Here is a 21,224-nt window from a genome sequence, read left to right as displayed (position 1 = left end):
CACTTCTCCAGGCAGCATCCTCCTATGCAGAGAGCCCAATGCTGTCACACGGATTGTTGAGATTTCAGAACTACAGTGCACAAACTGGGCCATGAGTGAACTAAGTAGGTTTCACTTTTACCTCACTCTATGCACTACACCAGCAGAAAAAAAAGCCACAGTCATTTTGTCTCACAGTCTGTTTCTCAGCTAACAAAATTTTATGCACAAGCCTCTCTCTAGTCACAGCAGAAGTAACAAGAACTAACAGGTCCTTGGGATGCAGCTACAGTCCAACAGCCCCCTGGTTACCTTTTTACAGCAGCACACATCATAGAACCACAGAATCACAGAATCACAGAATAATAGATTCATAGAATGGTTTGGGTTGTAAGGGACCTTGCAGATCATCTCATTCCAGTCCCACTGCCATGGCCAGGGACATCTTCCACTATCCCAGGTTGCTCCAAGCTCCATCCAACCTGGCCTTGGATATTTCCAGGGATGGGGCAGCCACAGCTTCTCTGGGCAACCTATGCCAGTGCCTCACTCCTGGCTGAGGTAACCATAAGGAGCCCAGCTCTGTGGGTTGCACACTCATCTCAAGAGTAAACCTAAACCACTGGCACGTACAATGTCTGTCACCTTTGGTGGGGAACACTTGAATCATCCCACCAGCTTCTTACAACCTCTGAGAACACTCAGGAGCTCCAGTCCCCCGTGAGAACAATTCTGTGAAATTACGCATTTGCAAAAAATAAACCAGCAGAAAAGGATGGTGAGTGAAACTGTCTTTCCTTTTACGCTGCAGTGAGGGCTGGTGTTGTACCACTGGAAAGAGAAACACTGCAACTCCTTAGTGGGGACCTGATGGCAGGAGGTGAGGTCCCAACCTGTGAGTGGACTGTGCTCRTGCTCAAAAACACTTACAATGGTCACAGAAAACAACCTAAACCTCATGGCACGGCCTTGCTGAACACTTCTCTGGCTGTACAATCACATTTTGCCCTGTTTCTTACAAAGGAGCGTTAGGACACATACATTAAGCCCTACAAAGTCATTTAGAGCAATTTGCAAACCCCAGACCGCCCACTCTGCCTTCCTCYGCTCCCACAGCCACTGGGATAAATCCAGACCTACCCAGCCAACCTTAGTAGAGATCTGTCACTCTGAAAGACACCAGAGAGAGCCACAGATTTTCTAACTTCGGTTTGGATGAAACCCCAAGACTCGCTCATCACATCTCGGGGTATTTAGCATTGACTTTAATTAAAAACCTCCCCGTGCCAAACCACATGCAGATGCAAACCGACGCCTTCAGCGTCTGCAACCCGAAAAAGCTGTGCTGCTCTGCTCAATCAGTGGTAGATGCACGAAGAAGAGACTTGCCTGTAAAATTTCCTCTTGTTCTGCAAAGTCTCTCTCTCTCTCTGCACTGCCCCAATTTACCACAGCGCAAAAAAAAAAACCCACAGTCAAACAAATATATCCTTGGGAAGGAAGGGGGGCTGGTAGAGTGGTTTTTGAAGGCAGGCCAGAGACTATTCAAAACGGGGGACACACAGAGTGTTTTAACTGCTGTGATAATTCTGCATAAAGAGATGTTAAGGCTCTAGCTCCTTGCTGTAGCATGCCATGTGTCCCTGAATAAAATTACTGCCATGCAGGCTGTTAGCAGAGGAATGCGTAAACAGACAATGTATCCTTGCATCAGTTCCACAAAATGTTGCACAACACAAATGCCTCTCGATGTGTCATTTCCTGCTTGGCCACCAGCCCAGCTCCTGACAGGCAGTCAACAAAAAAAAAGAAAAAAAAAAAGAAAAAAGAAAAAAAAAGATAAAAGAAAAAAAAGAAAGAATAAAATAAGAAAAAAGAAAAACTTAAAAAAGAAAGGCAAACTGAAAGATTTAAAGCTGTTCTACTCTGAAGCACATTCCACTCGCTTCAGACTTATCCCTCCACCCTCTCCGCCTTTGAAAGAAAAGAGGGAGAACTTCCTAAAAACTGTTATGGTTTTAAGTCAAGGAATCTCAAAAATCCCAATCACTTCTGTGCGTTTTCTAAGCCGGGTCGGCCAAACAGTTAATGTGGGGGCTGAGCAGAACCTCTGGCTGGCTCCCGCCGCCTTCTGCAGCGTGCACAGACAAAAAGGCGATGTGATGTTTGCTCATACCTTTCATCACGTGTGCACCTTGCAAGCTGCGGCAGCAGAGGAACTCTCGGGAGTTGAATGGAACAGAGCACTTTGCTCCTCTGAAATGCTGCAGCTCAAAGCTCASAGCTGCTTTTCCAATCACATTGATAAAGAAAATTTGGGTTGATGACTTTGGAGACTATCTTTGATTAGAGACAAACTAAAGTCTTTGGAAGTCAGGCAAAATATAAATATATATATAGGCTTCTCCTGCCTCCTTCCTCATGATTCTCCTCCTGACTGGGTTTGTCCCAAAAGCAGCCAGAAAGGAGGACTTGTCTCCTGTTCTATGGAAGGGCACCACTATGGAAGGGCAAACCATTATTTCTGTAGGTGTAATGAGGTAAGGCAAAGGCATTAAAGGGGGGCTTAAGTCTAGGTTTTGGGTAGGTTGTTTTTTTTTTTTTTTTTTTTTTTTTTTTTTTTTTTTTTTTGTTTGTTTGACTTCCTTTACAGTAATCTCTGGCTAGCTATCGGTCAGTTATGACCTCATGACAACTTCTCCAGAAAACTTCTTTCAGCCCTCCCAGCTKGAAGGCAGCTCTGCTGGCTAAGATGTGTGTATGGCAGAGGTTTCATCCTGGATATGAGGAGAGAAAAATATCTGCAGGATTTCCTAATGATTCCCGAAGATCTTTTACAACCCCTTCCCCAGACTGCATCGCTCAGAACGCAATGCACTGTCTCAATCCAGCACAGAAACCGTGCAACACAGTTGATGTCCCTGGACAATAATCTAGATAGGCTAGAAGAGATTAAGTAAAATTAAATAAATCTTTTCTGAGAAAAAAAAAAATCATCAGAAGACCTTTTCTCATATAGAAACAGGCAAGTTCTCCTAACAGAGCTACCTGACATCACTGTCTCTATTAAAACACTTTCAAATAATAACAGAGAGGCAGCAAGGCAGCAAGCTTCTACAAGCAGACATTTAATACGACTAAATGGCACTTCCATTTAAGAACCCGACTTTCTGGAGTGCTGAGCATCCGAAACAACAACGGGAGTCCCTGCATGCCACGGCTGTTCAGCACTCCTGAAGTTGGGCTCTAAATGACTGCCGTGTCTGTCATGGCTTTGCTGCCGCTCCTGCTGCTGCTGGGAACCTCACAGCAGAAGGTCAGAGTGCCTTGCCTATAAACAAGCCTTACAAATTCACCATCCAAAGCATGATGTCATGTCTTAAAACGATAAGCTGGCAACAAAGTAAATGACATTTTGTAAAGATGTGCATAATTTTATGTTTACACTCCTTAGAATRAAGGTTCTAATAAGTCACCGGTTGTGCTCCTTTAAAGGGAAGTTTTATAACTGAGATGAATCACAACTGCAAAAGATCAAAGTTAAAAAACATCAATGATGCCATGGGGTACTTTTTAATCTTGTAATGAATGATGATCATGTGCTCTTATGAAGTTGCTCCAACTGCCAACGCCAGATGTGTATATTAAGAAAAAAGTTGTTTGTGATGTGACAGCTCTGGTGTAGCTGCCAGAGAGAGGAAAACTAGGATAACATGCTTGAAATGTTGAAGTGAAATACAGATCCTGGCAGAGAGGGGCACTATTTGCCGATACATAATTTGTTAAGACAAACATTTTTGCTATCAGAKCTGCTCCTCGAACTCATTATTGCCCCAATCACCTAATTTTCCCTATGCAACAAATGCCAGATGCATTAATTGAACGATTACTACCAAACTAATAAATCTACACAAGTCCAGGGGCTGTAACAAGAAAGCAAAACTTCAGTGAAACTCCCAGAGCTCACCGGAGCTACTATTTCCCTACAAATTCAAGTTTAATAACAACTCATCCCAGAGATGTATCAGAATGACTTGAAAGTATCAGATTGGAGTATTCCATCAAAACATTAAAATTCAAATGGATGTTTAAGCTCAAATTTACTTTCTTTAAAAAAAAAAATAAAAAAAAAGGTGAAGAAGGACACAATAACCCTGTGTAGACTACAAGAACTCAGTTACTGCGCATTTCTAGGCTCAGCTATTCAAAGACAGGTATCACATGCAGAGGCCTTTCGGGTCTAAAGTAAAAAATTTCAGCAGAACTCGGAGATCTTGTTAAATTCTATGAACACTGACTCAGTTTCAATCCACTGACCACTGAAATATCCCCATGYCAGCAGGGTCCCTTTCTGTGTAATCCACAGGATAATCCACACTGCTCTCCACACTTCGCTTTCAATCCTCTCTGCTCTTTCACCAAATGTTCTGTGCCGAGACATTTCCTCTTTTGCAGATGCCTCACTACATGGAAGCAGCCTCCAGACTGGAATGGCTACATGATATATAACTTATTCCCTGATTTTTACTCCATGGATGCAGTTTCCCCAGTGTCCTTCCAAGTGAGTTACACTGAGCACCAGCTGCAAGTGAAAATTAAAAATAGGAACTGATTCACAGAGAGAAGACAGAAGAAAAATGCCCCTGCTGTGACATCAGAACTCCTCAGCTGTGAGCAGATAGCACCATAAGTATCTACCTAATGAAATTCATCCAGAACTACTTGCTTTTTCTGAGCTGTTCCTCAAGGTGAAACTCGACATTTCTTACAGGGAGTATTTCAGTTCCCATCYTGGCGTAAGAGGAGGTGACTACAGCGTGTATTGGCACGAGAAACACTTAACTGCATGAATTCTGTCTACGTCTTTCTACTTCTGTCTTTGTGGTATTTTAAACAAAACACCATAAAAGCTCCTTGAAGGTCTCATTTGTATGTGCAGATCAAAGGCAAAATAATTATTTGAGATGCTTCCATTATAAGGATTCTTTTAATGTGGTTATTCATCAAATAATTCTTAATCTCTAAGCATAATTTAAATAACGCTATACCAGGCTAATCCAATCAATTTAGAAAGAGTMATTTCTAGTTAGATTAAGAAAAAACTTAAGAACTGGCTCATCAGTGATACCCATATGATGTGAGACTGGTTACCAGCTAAATGTGCTAGACAGAGAGACAGCCAGATAAATCCTGAYGGATTAACCAGACTTGACTGTATCTAAAAATAAGTGCTACCCATAAAACTGCTAGAACAYGACAAAACACAATTGTCATAAAAGTATAGCCATTGCAAAATAGATAAATCATAGCAAATAAATCCTTAGTAAGCTTGCACGGCTATGAGTTAAAAGTGCTGAGTGAAAATCGGCTGGACCATGTTTAAATAAAATATATTTTCTGTGCACAAATAAGAAACAAAGACCATGCTGTTGATACACTGCTTTTTTTATCTTTCTTTGGCCCTGGGGGTCTACGATGAGTCCATAGCAGAAAACCAACTTCAGGTATGATGAGATTAACCAGGTGCATTAATTATCTGATGGCAAAAGAATTTAAGGGCAAACAAAAAGGCACTATATTGTATATTTCCTCTCTGTGCTAGGACTGATCCTGAAAGATCAGGCTCCTGTTTTGCTCTAAACGTCTTCAGCTGGAAGCTCACARGAGTTCAGGGAATGCAGCACGTTGCAGGATTGTATCTACTGCGTCTAAATCAGATTATATATAAATACAGTGGGTTTATTTCTCATTTGCACTGGCAGATAATGTATCAAGACCTTGATGTGAATGAGAATCAGGTTTGGGATTGCCCAAATTCAGCCAAGCACTTAAGTGTGTGTTTAATGCGAGTATGTGTGTGGTCCCATACACTCCAAATTAAGCATGCGCTCTTGTATTTTGCTGAGCAGGAAGCAGTGTTTGACAAAGATATACATATTTCATTTACAGGTCTCTGTTAAACAAAATTAAGCAGGCATAAGAATAAAAAAGAAGAATATAATACTCACTTCTTGGCTCTCTTGGCCCATCCACTGTAACCTTTATAGCTCTGTGGTATGTAGCGACTTGGGGGGGATTTGTCAGGACAGTTATTGTCAAAGTAAAGCTCTTCCCTACAAAGGGAAAAAACAACAAGGAATGAGTGATTACAACATGAAAACAGTCACATGCATGTTCAGTAAAGAATCAGTTTAAAATTATTCCCTGTCGTTACCACAATCGTGAAAATTAAAAACATAACTGACCATAGGAGTTTTCTTCTCCTTCAGTTTTACTCTATGTCAAGAATACGTCCATGTGTTGACAATCTAAATGTTTCTTATTTAATAATGGGTCATCATACAATGACAGAACAAAAGTGATTCACTGCTGAGGACAAGCCAAATTCTTTGCTGCATTGAAAGTGGTGTAAATCCAAAGCAAGTCAGATAATTTAAAAATTTACTCCAGTTTCGCAGCTGTGTGACAGAGAGCAGAATGTGACCACATGTTATTTACTTCACACAGTTTTATCATTTCATTTGTTTGACTTGACTACAATAAGATGGGGAAAGAATATATTTTCCTCCTGGGARATGTTTTAACAGGGAGTCAGTGTCTCTGTCCTTCATATGCCAGGGCTAATATGATGATATCATTATTACTGGAATACGCCTTTTTTCCCTACATATATTCCATCTATGAAATACCAAGAAAGCCCCCAACTTCCCCGTGAGGGTGAGAAATGTCTGTGTGCACGTACGTTGCTATCGTCAGTCTGCATTGTTGGGTTTGTTTTTTTTTTTTTACTTTTCAAAGCTCGAGTTTAGGCAGAGATTGCACAAGATCATCCACAGCTTTCAGCTGAATGAAAACGTTAGAAAGAAATAAATAAAGTGCCTGCGTCTGAGCACACATTCTCACAGGCGCTRGCCCCCGTTTGGGAGACTCACTGACAGTTGTAATCTGTTAGATATGCAACGGTTACTCATGTCAGATAGTCAAAACTGAAAACTGTTTCAAGACAGGAAAAGGTGGGCGTACAACAGTGACTCAATAAAACAGTCAGCAATCTTTGGCCTTCATGCTCATTTAAGCTGCTACTTTACCAGACACTTAAAGCTCTTTTTTTTCCCCTCCTCCTCCCTGGGTGTATTTGTGCATTTTTGCTGCTAGGGCTTTTCCTCTTGCTGAACTCTGAAGGCATTCAATCAAGGCACAAATCTTAAATGATATGTAACAGCACAAACTTAATGCAKTTTTTTCAGGCCTAATATAGAACAGCTTATATATAAGGCATAATACAGAACAGAGCTTTGGCTGTCAAATCTAGTAATTGGTCTTTCTTTCTGGTCCAAGTCTTATATCCCCCAAACCTGCCTGAGACATGCATCATTTATTATCAGGAGTGCAACTTCAAACTGTYTTGGCTATAATTTTCATGAACTAGAATGTGACATGGATTTTTTTTAAAGGAAATATAACTGTCATTTAGAGTAAAATGATTTTCCAGGTGAAGCTGTGCTGCAGCTGTGCCCAGCTCTCTGGGAGATGCAGGTTAGAGGGAAGGTCAGGAYCCTGGCAAAGAGAATTATAGAATGGTTTGAGTGGGAAGGGACCTTAAAAATCATACTGTTCCAACTCCACTGCCATGAGCAGGGACGCCTTCCACTAGACCAGGTTGCTCCAAGCCCCATCCAGGGATGGAGCATCCACAGCTGCTCTGAGCACTCCCTGTCAGTGAGTCACCAGCCTCACAGGGAAGAATATTTTCCTAATATCCAATCTAAACCTGCCCTCTGTCAGTTTAAGTGTGCAAAAATCTCAGGAGGCTGAATTCTGTCCCAGCGTCATGGCTGAAGGTGGCTTTCCCCATTTTCACTTGGAAATAGATTGTTAAATCATCACAGGAGCAGAGTTAGACGTATTTAGGATGTCCAGTCTTTGTCCAGTCCTGCCCACCTGCCCTCCCAGAGGTGAAATTATGCCCTGCCAGGGCAGGGAGTGTGTGTGGGGAGCCTTCACAGACACAGCAGCAGCCCTGCAGTGCCTCCACACCAATTGTTTAGGGCTGAGAAGTGCCTGTGCCTTTTATCCCTCTCCAAAGAGGAATTCAGCCTACTGCACAAATATATTTCATTCTCCAGGCTCAGGTTTAAGGCTTCCTTTGGCACCAGCTTATCAAGTCAAAAAGCTCTGACTATTAAATTGTAGGCTGATGACATTCAGATCATAGTAACCCAAAGAAGATCAGTAGAATATTACTGGTAGCAAAGATACTAAAGGGGCTTTTCCATACACCTTTGAAAGAAGAATTTGGCCTTCAATGCTATTGTTCTCTTTATACACCAAATCCCTATAAAAGTCATTTTATGACAAAAAAAATCAGCTCAACAAAATATACTATTTGTAAGATCCTGTAAAACTGTTCTGTAGAAAGCACTGCAAGATCTTCTATACTAAATATATCTCAGCAGGATACAGCAGACAGAAAAATAAAATGCATTCCTTAATAAAAAGAGCTACATTTGGACCTCCCCAGTGAGAATTCCTGAACTGTCACCTCTCAGCCAGCCTAAGCTGAAGAGGTAAGCAGCTAATTTGAGAAGGAAACTGGTTTTGTTCCCTAACTGATATTTTACAAACCAAGCTGAGGATGAAGTAACAGGAGGAAGCCCCCTCACACTCCATAAACCACAGAGCCCTTCATTGTGGGGAGCTGCACGGYCCTGCCAGTGCACTCCAGAGCTTTCAAGAGATGATTTACATATTACAGGATTAAGAATGAAATAAATTTTTAAAGTCCCCTATTTCAGTGATGCTGATGCCTTCCACAGCTATTTCACAGATATCCCTCCTCAGCTACAAAATCCTTTAATGCACTTTTTATCACCTTTCTTTATTGCCCTTAGTCATTTCAACTATCCACTTTCAGAGGCTACAGACTAATTGTAGCTCCCTTTTATTAAATTCCCCAGCCAAGCAGTCATCTGGCACTATTGCTTCAGTGTGTCTAAACTGTGCATTCTTTGTTATTCACACATGTGAGCCGAGCTGACACAGCGGAGGATGAGATGGACATATGCTGAAGCACAAGGCAAACCCCAGAAACGAGCTTGAAAGAAGACTCGGCAGCTTGTGTGTGCGTGTTGCATATTTTTTCAGTTAGATGCTAATGTGATTAAAGTATCGGGACACAACAAAATTAAGGTTATGATCYTTTGCTTATTGAAGACAGGAATTCTTTCTTCTCTGTGCTGTGGATCGGGCTTGTAAAAGTGAGCTACCGCCTGAAAACCACATACAAACAACTGCTGCATTCGCATCAAACGCTCCGGTTACTTATTCTTATGAATCCAAAAAAGGTGTTTGAGAGAAATTATGCAAACAGAAACGTGAAGCTTCTGTCAGGCAAAAAAATAATGAATATGTATAAAAATCGAGTTTCCCCATTGAGCCATGGGAAGCAAGTAAAAACGTGGGAGAGGAGGTGAAGTGGTAAGTTGATGATTCAGACTTCACAATCAAATTTGGAGATACAGAGATCAAAGCACGAGCTGCTTAGAAAGATGTAAATCTCAAGTCAGGAACAGGTGTGGATTAGTTTCTTGCCACTGAAAAATGATTTCTTTATTACTTTATTTTTTCCTGTTCTACTTCAGGACTCGTATTTACCGATATTTGTCTACGTAAGGAGATTTCTCACTTCTGTTTGCAACTACTGCTTTCTTTTCCTGCTATTTTAAGCAGAGTTCTAAAAATCTATCATTAATGATAACTCCTTCTCTCCTTCCCTCTCTCTCTCTCTCYCCCTCTCTGTTCTAAGTCTGGAAGACAAGTCTGGACCAATTTCTCCATCCTGCCTCTGGCAGGAGAATGCAGCATTTCAGATCCTCCACCGAGTCCCGGCTGCTTCAAAGGAAAAGCCCTACTTTCTTCCGTTAAGATCATAAGAAATATAGGGGGAGGGGGTCAGCTCTGTTTGGACATAATTACACTTCATCAAAAGAAGCTTTCTTCATCTTCCATGCGTGAAAAGTCTGCAAGCAGTTAAGTCTGTCTTTTTTCTTCCCCTTTTTTTTTTAAACTTTTTTTTTTTTTAAATATAAAAATTGCTATTTGGGAAACTAGCCAAAACTCAGAAAGCCAATATAGTAAAACAGTGCACACCCTTTGTTTTTCTTTGAAGTCTCTTAAATAAATATGTTGAGGGTTTGAAAAGTATACTATCACTTTTCCATAGATTCTACCCAGATTGATCAGAGAAAAAGTCTATTCCAAGTCTGCGAGATAAAAATATAAATTACACTACTGGAACCATATTCTAGGAGCTTTGTGTTTGTGTCTGTATCTGTATCTACTGAGGCTTTAGGCCATGTATTTAATTTCCTATGCTTTAATAAAAAATATATATCATAGGTTTGAAATTAAATTCACAGATCAGAGGTAGTGCATCACATTTCAGTCTTTTCTCAGCACTATTGAAAGGCTGATACACTATTGAACTTTTACTGTAAGGCAGCACAGTGATGGAGCCAGAAAACTTTCAAACCTAATCCATCAACAGAATAACAAAGCAAACTGATTTTTTAAAGAAAAGAAGACAAATGGAAGAGATAGGCAACACCTTATTCACAAGGGGAATAAACGCCATCATTATATTGTATTGCTATTGGTATAGTTATTCTGTCTTTCAAGTTATTCTCTATTATTGACACTTTTTAATTTTTAAAAATGATATAGAGAATTTTGGTCTAGGTCATTAAAATAAAGAATAGTCCCTCTAAGTTATGCTTATAGACTTTCAAAAAAGTGATTGTAAAAATGTACTGACTGATTTAGACTATCTGGGCCTCCATCATATGTTTAATTTTTTTTTTGGGCAAAACCTCTTTCCTTCCTTAAGAAGAGCTGCAACTGCTTTCTAAAGAATGTTACTCTAACATTTGCTTCATTTCTAATTTCCCAGCACGATTATTCTGCTTCTTTTGCTTTGGTTTGCTCCATGCAGGGCTAATTTAGAAAAAAAACCAAATAATTACTTTAAATACGTAAAGGAAAAAAATATGTAGGTTGAATCAATGACTGATACAACACTACTCTGAAGATTCCTGCAACAAAAACTGCAGTGCCAGCTTTCTTTGAGCTATCCTTTCAATCATTCGCTGAAGTTTGAAAGCTTCTGTGAGACCCTTAAAGAGGAATTCTTGCAAACTTGCAATGATCACAAATGCTTTCTATAAATGCAGTGCAGTTTTCAGATTATAGGAAGCTCCTAAAGAGCTGGAAGTGAATGACAGCATTCTACATCTTAAAAAAAAAAAAAAAAAATTACCCTGTCATTTAAAGTAAAGGTTAAATTTAGTTCAAGCCCAAGCTTACCAGCAATTCATAAAAAGTCAACCAGTTCACAAAAATAAAAGTGGAGATGATTTTCACGGGTTATCAACAGTTTGGTTTAAAGGGCAGAGAAGCCACTAGCAAACTCACCMCCAACAGCTGCTAAGCCTTGAAAGATTTAAGTCCCTAAAGAATACAACCTACRGAGCATGTGATATGCAAAACCTCTTTAATTACAGGTCTTCTACAACAACTTCAGAAGCAGCTCTACAGCTAAAAGGAATTCTTCACCTCTCACTGCCATGGCCCGAAATACACTCCCCTGACTCTGCATAACCTGGATCATAGATATTCCCTTTTCCTTCCACCCTTCCTGTGTGATTCAAACATGGAAGCAGGTACWCCCCAAATAATTTTTCAAAACTTTTTTCTGATAAAAACCTACAGAGACTCCTAACTTACTTTGTGCAGATGCTGAAGTTTGACAACAAAATATATGTACATCCCTCCACAAAAAAGGCTGACAACCTGAGCGGCCTGGTCTAGCGGGGAAGGTGTGCCTGCTTATGKCAAGGGGGAATRAGATGAGCTTTAAGGTCCTTTACAAACAAAACTTTTCTGTGATTTGATGGTGAAYGGATTTATGTGTTAATCAGTATTTCATTGCACAGTAAGTTTGACATCTAGGCATTGTTTTTCACATCATTACAGACACGTAAAAGGCAGCGGCCTACCTCTTCCACTTCTGCCCACAAATCGTAAGTCATTAAATCTGGCCACCTGGTTCTTCATCACGGCAGAAGCGTTTCGCAGCTCTGCAGAGTAGTTCTCATCRTTTCCAGCCATGACGGTCACCACCGTCCCATCGGGCACTTCTCCTAAGGCCACCACCTGYGGAAAGGGGGACACAATCACGACTGGTGAAGCCATATTTTGGAGGTGTGCGTTCCCTCCCGGCTCTGCAGGACGCCACGCTCGCGACGAAGCTTTGTGGTGAGGAGTCTGGTACTCGCCGTGCGCAGAACAAAGTGCCACATCAAACACACAAAACATCGTGTGTTGTCTCCAGTTCTCAGAGCTTCTTCAGTGCTGCATTTCTTCAGAAACACTCGACATCCTCATGTCGAGTGCATGCTTTAATGCTTTCTGAAGGCCAACTTTGTTCTTAGCAAGCGGGGAGCAGCAAGAGAACACGAAGCGAGGCTCGTATCCGTAAATTATGCKTGGGAAAGCATTTAAAGTGGAAAGTTAGGAATTAGTATTAGGAGCCTTATCACCCAGATTCAGCTCTGCTCTGGTTGCACCCATCACCCCTGTGCTCCCAAGAGAGCCCTGCATCCACCCCATCCCAGGAGCGGCACTCGGGGCACCAGTGGCAGAGCTCAACGCCCAACACGCTCTGCAATGGAGCACTTCACAGCTGGAATTCAAACTCCTCATGTGCAATATGAAACAAAGCTCTATTTCCTTGCAGGCATGTAAATTTTCGTAGCGCTTGCAAGAGTCGCATGTGGTTAGYGCTGATACCTCCCTCAAATTCCAGGATGGGTGAACAGAAGATATCAAAGTATTTCATTTCTCCTTACGTTCCAGCTACCTGATAGTCTCCCTTTTATGCTTTAGTGGTTGTGTAGTGCTCCAACATCTGATTAAATAAATGTCAGGGAACAGACAGTTTCTGATTTGAAAACACCAGGAATACCTACAGTGTTAGTGCACTGTGGCTTTTTAAAGCGAAAATAAAGTTAAACAGGAATGCTAAGTTACTAGGAAGAAAATATACACATGGGGCAAAAAATTCCACAGAAGTATTAATAAAATAACTTCTTTTTCCCCAGTTGGCTAATTCTGATGCTGAAAATAAATTTATAACAAGAAGATATTCAGAAATTGCACAGCTGAGCCAGAACTTGAAAAAATTACCTTCAGCTACAAAGTCTCTCCCCTTGCAGTTACTACCAATTTACATGGTCAGATATGAGTTTTTATATTATTCAGAGTAATTTATTCTGTCTCCTGAAATATATATTAAATTTTGTCATACGGCCTTCCTGAAATGTCTTTTCCATAAATGATCCTGGCTGAAACTAATAATTGCAGGTTACAGGTGATATTAATTCAGTGGAAAAAATGAGGAGTTCTGGATATATAGGGAGAGCATTATGTGGTCCAGTGAACTGTAAAACAATAAAAAGGAATTACAATCATATAGAAACAGGCCATATTACTGAAAACCATAGCTTGTCTTATTTTTAAAAAAATACTGAAAAAAGGGAAGCAAGCAAAGCTGAAATGCTGTTCAAAAAAGATTTACCTGCTTTTCTCCTTTTCCTATAAAACACCAGGTAATACCACCCAAACTAAAAGCTATGTTTTGCCACAAACTACTGTGTGGTCTTCATGTATCAAAGGTTTTACTTTAAAGTAATATGAAAGTCCCTGTACATAAAAACAGAGGAACCGCCGTCGTGGCTGAGATCTGAGGTCCCAATAACTCTCTGCCTTGGGTCTGCCAGCAACCAGGTCTGACGGCTTCAAAGCCAGGTGTAAGAAATTATAAATAATAATCAAATAACAAATAATGATCTGCTGAACAGATTACAGAGCTGAGTCTAACGATTAAGAAATGGATAGTTGCTTAAACTGTGAAGTATGGGGTTTGAAACCACTTATAAACCATTCCCTTCCCAGTCTGCCACAGACCGCGTTATCTCTGGACAGTCTTGTCATGCCCATCAGCATCCCAGGGAGTCGCACCCTACGCTTCTTATACCTCCCAAAACAACAACAAAAAATCACATTAACTCCAGAAATGCAAAGCACCTGAGAGTGCARCAGGAAGCACAAGGCTGCCAAGGCCTCAGAAGAGGGAGTGAAGTGCCTGAAGCCTCAGCTCACCTCTTTCTCCCCAGATACTCAGAGCATGGACAGGCAGCACCATCACAGCTTTGTCTCAGTCCCAAACCCAGGTTCGCTTATAACACCTGGCAGGAGGGAGCAAAATCCCGTAAAAGGCTCCCCTCTGTCCCCTGTTGCTTTTCAGAGCTTTCCTCCCTGCCCTTTCCCCTCGATGTCAGCTCAGTTTGTCAGCTTAGCCATCAGCCCAGAGCTCCACGTGCTGCTGCCATCGCCGTGCGATCACAACTAATCAAGAGCTGCATCATCACTGAGAAACTTTGGATGTACTATCACAATTCATCTCCTTCAGAGAGGACCAAAGGACAAGACAAACTGAAATCAGGGGCAAAAATAAAAACTTTTGCTCATAAAATAAAGTCCTACAACTTGGGAAGCTCCCATGCCAYGCAACAGAAGTAAAARGCTTATTCTTTCCATAYTTCMACCCTTTTTTGCCACAAAATAGCAKAAGACTATTCCACAGGTACATAGTAGCACTGGGTAGCAAAAAAAAAGCTTTGCAAAACATGTTTGAAACCTGGAGAAATACAGGTCATTTTGAGAATTTTCAAAAGTTACTGTACACACTGAAAGCCTATTGGCATAAATCCCGATTTGGCAATTTTATGCCATGTATCAATACAAAATTAATTACATGTTCTTAGAAAGAGGATTGTAAATGCACTGTGAAATGACTAAGGACTATATAAAAAATTAAAATTAGCCACAGTGCATGTTCCTTACCTATTCTTTAATACTCAGTATCTCTACTATATCAAAATCTTTATTTTCCATATTAAACTCCCTACACATTTTGATGACTAAAGGTAGATTTTGCTTTTTTTTTTTTTTTCTCCTTTCAACTAGAGCTCAAAAAGGTACATGAGGACCCAAAATAAAACAAAACCAATTCTTTTGAGTTGAAAATAACTATGTGTCTTTTGCATAACACAGTTCTGGTTAGACAACCTGTTTGCCCAGTTTCGGTCCAGCAGGATTTGAACTGGCCAAAGTATGTAGCCTGAAGAAGGAAGTTATAAGCACAGAGCAAAACTCCTATATAAGAGCAGGTACTCAGACTTTCTGCAGAGTAAAATGCTTGTTTAAAAAAAAAAAATACAGCCAACACTAATGCTAACTAGTTCCTCTCAAACATTGATATCTGCCACTTCAACAGCTTTCTTGCGAAACACTTAATTCAAACAGCCTCTGAATGTAAAATCTTCTGTATTGAGAGTGCTTTTTCCAGACATTGCCAAAAGAGCATCTGATACTATTAAAAATATTTCAGTGTTCTGTAACTTAAAACAGAATAACTGATTCACGCTACTTTTTGTTTCAAAATCTACATCTGGGCTGACGATTTATACAGCAGGTTTCAGCTTGAAGCTATTTAAAACAGCTGAGTTATAAACTCCAAAAATTGGGGTTTGGAGGGAAATGCTGACAGACCCTGAACTACTGTGGTGCTACTGAGGAGATGTTTTAGACTCCACATCCCATTTTTTCCCCTGCCTTTAGGTCCASTAAGACTCTTCACTGCTATTAGCATCATACAGAAGTCACTTGTAACCTCTAACGTGGCAGTCTGGGTCTTTATGACTTGCAGTAAAAACTCCCACACAGGGGCCAAACTCTGATGACTCAAATAAAGGATTGCTGGCTACTGAGATTAAGAAGGGAATATGATTTGGACCTGGGTACACAATATCCATTTATTTTATGCTGGAATATTAATAGCTAGAGCTGTATTAATAGGTACCCATCTACTACTCTTCCCCACAAAACCAGTCTGCATTAGCAATCTTGTTAGTGAGCACACGACAGGGACTCCCTCCCCAGTGTGTGCAAATATTAATACTTAAAATTCAAACCTAATGCTAAGCCAACACTATTTCAAAAAATTATAATCAAACCCAGCACTGTTTATAACATACTTCCTCTCCTGCATATGATTTATATCTGTTTTTTTAAATTAAAACAGTGCTATATCCAGCGTACKTTTTCGCTCGAGATCGCTGCGAGAGAATTATGACACACTTAACACACCACTCAAAACATTATCATCAACATATTATTTATTGCCAATAAAACTTCACAAAGTGTGTTTTCTGTGAGCGATTTCATTTTCAAGTTATTGTTTMGCTGAGATTTCTATAACTCAAATCTGTCTCTTTTTTCCCTTTCAGAGCTGATTCCCATTCTGTTGTAACACAGTCAAGTGTTTCACTGTATGATACATGCAGCTCCTTTGGTGTAAAACTACTGGGCAGCTGCATGAAAGTTGCATTTGAAAAATGAAAGAATTTTTTTTAATGGTCAGAAGTATTTCAAATGAGTTTCAAAATAATTTACAGGTAAATAAGGGCATATAGAATTTGGGCATATTTTAAAAAGTTGCATAATGCATGTGAAAACACAGCTGCACCCACAGCAGCTGGGTGCAAGGGACAACGTGTGCCTCCAATGCATCCAAAAATCGGTCAGATCTGCATCACCCTGTCAGCAATCAAACACAGGACCCACATATAAGACACATATAAATACATATATGTGAACACAGAAAGATTGGGAAGCAGTCTAATGCTCTGTCTACCCTTTTATCGCATGTAAGCTTTCTTATTATAATAATATTCTAAATACTTTAATATTTAGTTTAGATCTTTCCCTTATTCTAATGAGCTGAGACCGCATCCTTTGAATTGCTGTGAGGTAGGAGAAGGCTCAGACACCTCAAATGAGARCAGCAACGTGAGCACGATAATGAAACGGCTCCTAAGTCCCTGCCTTAAAGAGTAACCATAACACCAACTTAATCTAGCACTCAATTAAATAATAATCACAATTCTCTAAAAGCTCCTCCTCCTTCCCTCACAGCCCCTCTGAATCAGAATCGCTGTGACCCACACCTAGAGAGCCTCTGAGTGCCACACCAAGTCATGAAGCCAAAAGACATCCTATTTTTCTGCCATTTCTGCTTAGTCCGACCATCATATCCTGCTCAAGCAGGCCCTGTGCAAAGGGTTCTTCCCGCAATTCCAGCCTCTCCAAGCTGCTCCCACACACACGAGCACTTTAGTCAAGTCTCACCCGCACATCAGTAACACGTTCAAAGCAAAGCCCCATCTTTATCACCTCTCACTTTAACAGGAGCTCATTTAACCACTTCTACCATTTCTTCCCCGACAAACGGCCTGACAACACAGCTGGCAGTCGGGAAACACAAGAACAAGGCGATGTTCTGGAATGCGCGGGTGACACTGTTAGCAAACTTTTCTGTCTTTTCAGGGATTTCCAGGTGTGTTATTTTTAACAGGAAAATGTGGGTRTTTTGAGACCCTGGCAGGTCCATCCCACTCTGACCTATGCCCTGCTCGGGAAGGCACTTGGGGACACCCCAGCCATTGCCCCCTGCCTACMAGAAACCACGGGAGGGAAAACTCCAGGGGGAACACTGGGAAATATTGCTAGGGGAGGAAAAGGGCTTGCTTTAAAGCACGCAATTATTGTTGTTATTATTGCAGCTTTTTTCTAAAATCGTTTCCTCTCATTAGCGCGCCGTGGGGATGGAGACAGAAAATTAAAAGCAGCATCCCCGGTGCAGAGCGGGGTGGGATTTATTATGGAAATGTGCGACCCTGCCAAGGAGAGCGTCTCTGGGCAGCCACTTCCTCGGTTGTCCACCAGGAGAAGCGAAGGGGCCCCGTGTCCCCCCACCCCAGGTGCTCTGTGTCCCCGTTCCAGCCCCATCTGTGCCCGAGCTGTTGGAGGGCAAAGCCCCGATCCCACTCTGCCACTCCAGCCTGACCCCCGGGCTCCAGCCGCCCCCCGCACCCTTCACAGCCACCTCAAATCCTCCAGTGCCTCTCCCGGGAGTGGACAGGGAGGAAGGGGCACCCCCGTGGCTCAGGGACTGGTTTATCGAGGTCGGGGGATGCCACACTGAGCTCCGGCCGAGGGCTGAATCCCTCCTTCCTCAGGGAAGGACAGAAGGGTTTTTTTTAAAAAAGAAAGCCCAGCGAAAGGGGCTGTGGGGAGCAGGGGGTGTCTCCCGGGGGGATGCTGAGGAGGGAACAGGGTGTCCCCGGGCTGAGGTGGGGACACGCCGGCAGAACCCGCGGGGATGGAGATAACGGGATGGCTCCGGGGGTGCGGGCAGAGCACGGCGGGGAACCGGGGGTGAGGGGGGCAGAGCTGGCGGGCGGGGGGCACAGGAAGCGCAGCAGGACGGGGGCACTGCAGGACCGGGAGAGGAGGATGAGAGGCACTGCGGGGCTGCACCCCGAGACATCGCGGGATGGGGGCACAGGAGGCACAGCAGGACGGCGACAGGATACAGAAGTCACTGCAAGACTTTTACACTTGGCGGGGCGGGAACACAGGAGTCATTGCAGGGGTTTAGAGAAGCCCCCCGGGCCGCGGGGATACAGGAAGCGTCGCAGGATGGGGGTGCACGGGGAGGCARTGCAGGGCTGAGGGGGGCACAGGAGGCACTGCAGCCCGGGAGCACCGGAGACATTGCGGGGGAGGGGACGGGGGGACACAGAAGCCCCTGCGGGCCGGTGGGGCACTGAGATGCTGCGGGAGAGGGGCGGGAGGGCAAAGGAGCCTCTGCGGGCCGGGAGAGGACACAAAAGTCCCTGCGAGGCGGGGGGCACAGAAAGCACTGAAGGACGGGGGCGGGGGGCACAGAAGTCCCGGGAGGGACGAGGGACACAGAAGCCCCTGCGGGACAGGGCCGGGGACAGGAGACACCGCGGGACACACACCGAGAAATCCCTCCGGGCCCGGGCGCACAAACGCTCCTGCCGGACGGGGATCACCGCAGACACTGCGGGCCAGGGGGGCACAGAAGTCCCTGCGGGAGGAAGCGCAGGGGGCGCGGGGGGAGCATCCCGGGCCCGGGCGGCTGCGAGAGGGGGGTGTCTCACCTTGAACGCCACCGGGAGGGTCTTGTTGCAGCGCCAGTGCGAGGGCAGGACGGAGCAGAGGAAGTTGGGGCTGTCGGTGCGGACCAGCTCGGCGGGGTGGTCAGCGATGATCTCCACCATGGTGCGGTTATCGTGGGGGCGCAGCCGTGGCACGGCGGCCGCCGCGTCCTGTTGCTGCTGCTGCTGCTGCTGCTGCTGGGCTACCACCACCGGGCTGACCTCGCTCATCTTGCCGGGCTGCAGGCTGCTGGAGGGGGGGCTGAACCTCCGGCTGGTGCTGGGATCTACGGGAATACGCATCACAACAGCCACAAGTTAGCGAATTGGGGGGCGGGGGGGGGAGCGGTAGGGGGATCACTCGTAGAGGAGGCGTGTAGTGGGGGGTGGGGGTTGTAGCAAAAAAAAATATCTAGCGAAAAAAGGGGTGAATGAAAAAGTGGAGGGGTGAGGATAAGGGGCAAAAAAAGCAAATCAGTCAAAAAAAGAGAAAAAAAAAAGGAGCGGATTAAACGCACGAGGAAAAAAAACCTCAGTCTGTTTTTGGTTTGTTTTGGTTGGTTTTTTGGGGTTTTTTTTGGTTTTTTTTTTTTTTTTTTAAAGAAAGATGGACGGGGCGAGGGGTGATGCCGGTCTGGGGGCGCCTGCAGCCTGGAGCAGCGAGGAGGCAGAGGCTGGCGGTGGGTCCGGGGCTGCCCCTCTCATCACAGCCCGCCTGGAAACTGCATGGTCCCGGCTTCTGCCCAGCTGCAAAGCGCGGCTGCTTCTCCTCCTCCTTCCTTCCTTCCTTCTCGCACAGTCTCTCTGCTCTTTTCCCTCCTTCTAGCCACCGCTTCTTCCTTCAAGTGCTCGAGTTTCTTTCCTTTTTTCTTCCACTGCCTCCCCGTCTTCTTTTCCTCTTCGRGTTTTCCAAAGATTGTCTTGGGAGAAGTAGAACTCGCTGCTGGTTCAGCTTCCTGGGCTGCTGCTGCTGGTGGCCGCCAGAATCGTAGCGTAACTCAGCCCCGGAGAGGAGCGGAGAGGAGAGGGGGGGGTTCAGGGGAACGTCCCGGTTTCCTCCGAAGAAATCTTCCTCCTCCAGACACACACACAAAAAAAAAAAAAAAAAAAAAAAAGGGAGCAAACAAAAAGTCTCGCTGGGACAGAGGCGAGGAGCCGCTGGGTTCCCCCGCTTATTGCCTTTGGCTTCAGGAAGCGGGAGCTCGGGAAGGGGTTTGGGAAAAGTGGCTCCCCCCCTCCAAAAAAAAGGTGCTCCCGAAGCGATTTCGGCGCGGAAACAAAGTTACTGGGGTTGTTGCGGTGAAGAGGAAAGTCACTGGCTGATAATTAAAAGACACTTTTTAGCTAGTTCCCTTCGGAGGTTCAGTTGAACTTTCGAATTCCCAGGGAAAAAAAAGCGGGGATCGTAGTTGAGAAAAWAACAATCAACACAACAATAAAACACCCCTCCTTAGGCTGATTTTTAAAATATGACCAAGCAAATTCTAGGAAAAGACAGCCTCGGTGCAGCCCGGTCCTTCACATGAAGTCGCTGCTGGATCCAAGTCCGTTGAGTTGAACAGGCGAACAAAAATCTTGCTTTTTTTTCTTTCCGCCCTTGATGAACAACAGCAGCAAAATAATCATTAAAATGTCGCTTTGTTTGAGTTATTTTTCTTTCTGGAAAATCGGGTTAAAAATAATAATTTTTTTTTTAAAAGCAACCAAAGTAACAAACTTCTTTTGGGTCCCAAGAAGTTGAGGTCGGGGAAGATGAAGGAGCCGGAAAAAAAATAACAAACCCACGCCACAGTTTTTTTGTCCTGAATGTGGTTTTTGGAGGCTGGGATTTCTAATGATTAGGTTTTTGCGGTTTATATATACAGGGCTCTCTGGCTAAGGCGATCATTATGCTGATGAGAGTCAGCAGCACGTGGTGCTTCAGTCCTCAGACTTCTGCAGCCTTCAAAATAAATAAACCAATGTGCATCCCCCCCAGGAGGAGAAACTCTCACCCACGGGGAGGGGGACGGGGAAGGGGGGGAGCAGGAGACGGTCTCCGATCTCCACTTCTCTCCGGGTTTTTTCCATTAACACTTTTGGGCTTGTTTGTTTAAATTA

At 43.5% G+C, this 21,224-nt stretch overlaps 1 protein-coding gene across 5 annotated transcripts in view; it reads right to left on the bottom strand.

Annotated features, from left to right (window-relative positions):
- Positions 1-21,224, bottom strand: part of RUNX2 (RUNX family transcription factor 2) — a 215,908-nt gene that overhangs the window by 137,934 nt on the left and 56,750 nt on the right. For all 5 annotated transcript variants that reach the window (XM_057375424.1, XM_057375425.1, XM_057375426.1 and 2 more), the window contains exons 2-4: positions 19,128-19,411; positions 12,033-12,189; positions 5,988-6,092 (exon numbers count right to left, since the gene is read on the bottom strand). In XM_057375424.1, coding sequence (XP_057231407.1) covers positions 5,988-6,092; positions 12,033-12,189; positions 19,128-19,411 — 546 coding nt within the window. The remainder of the gene's footprint in view (positions 1-5,987; positions 6,093-12,032; positions 12,190-19,127; positions 19,412-21,224) is intronic.

This window comes from Malurus melanocephalus, unplaced genomic scaffold (assembly GCF_030028575.1).
Source record: "Malurus melanocephalus ecotype Western Australia unplaced genomic scaffold, MMel_1.1 scaffold_249, whole genome shotgun sequence".
NCBI classification, from domain to species: Eukaryota; Metazoa; Chordata; class Aves; order Passeriformes; family Maluridae; genus Malurus; species Malurus melanocephalus.
Note: the sequence above shows the minus strand (reverse complement) of the source record. Positions and strands in the feature narration are given on the sequence as shown.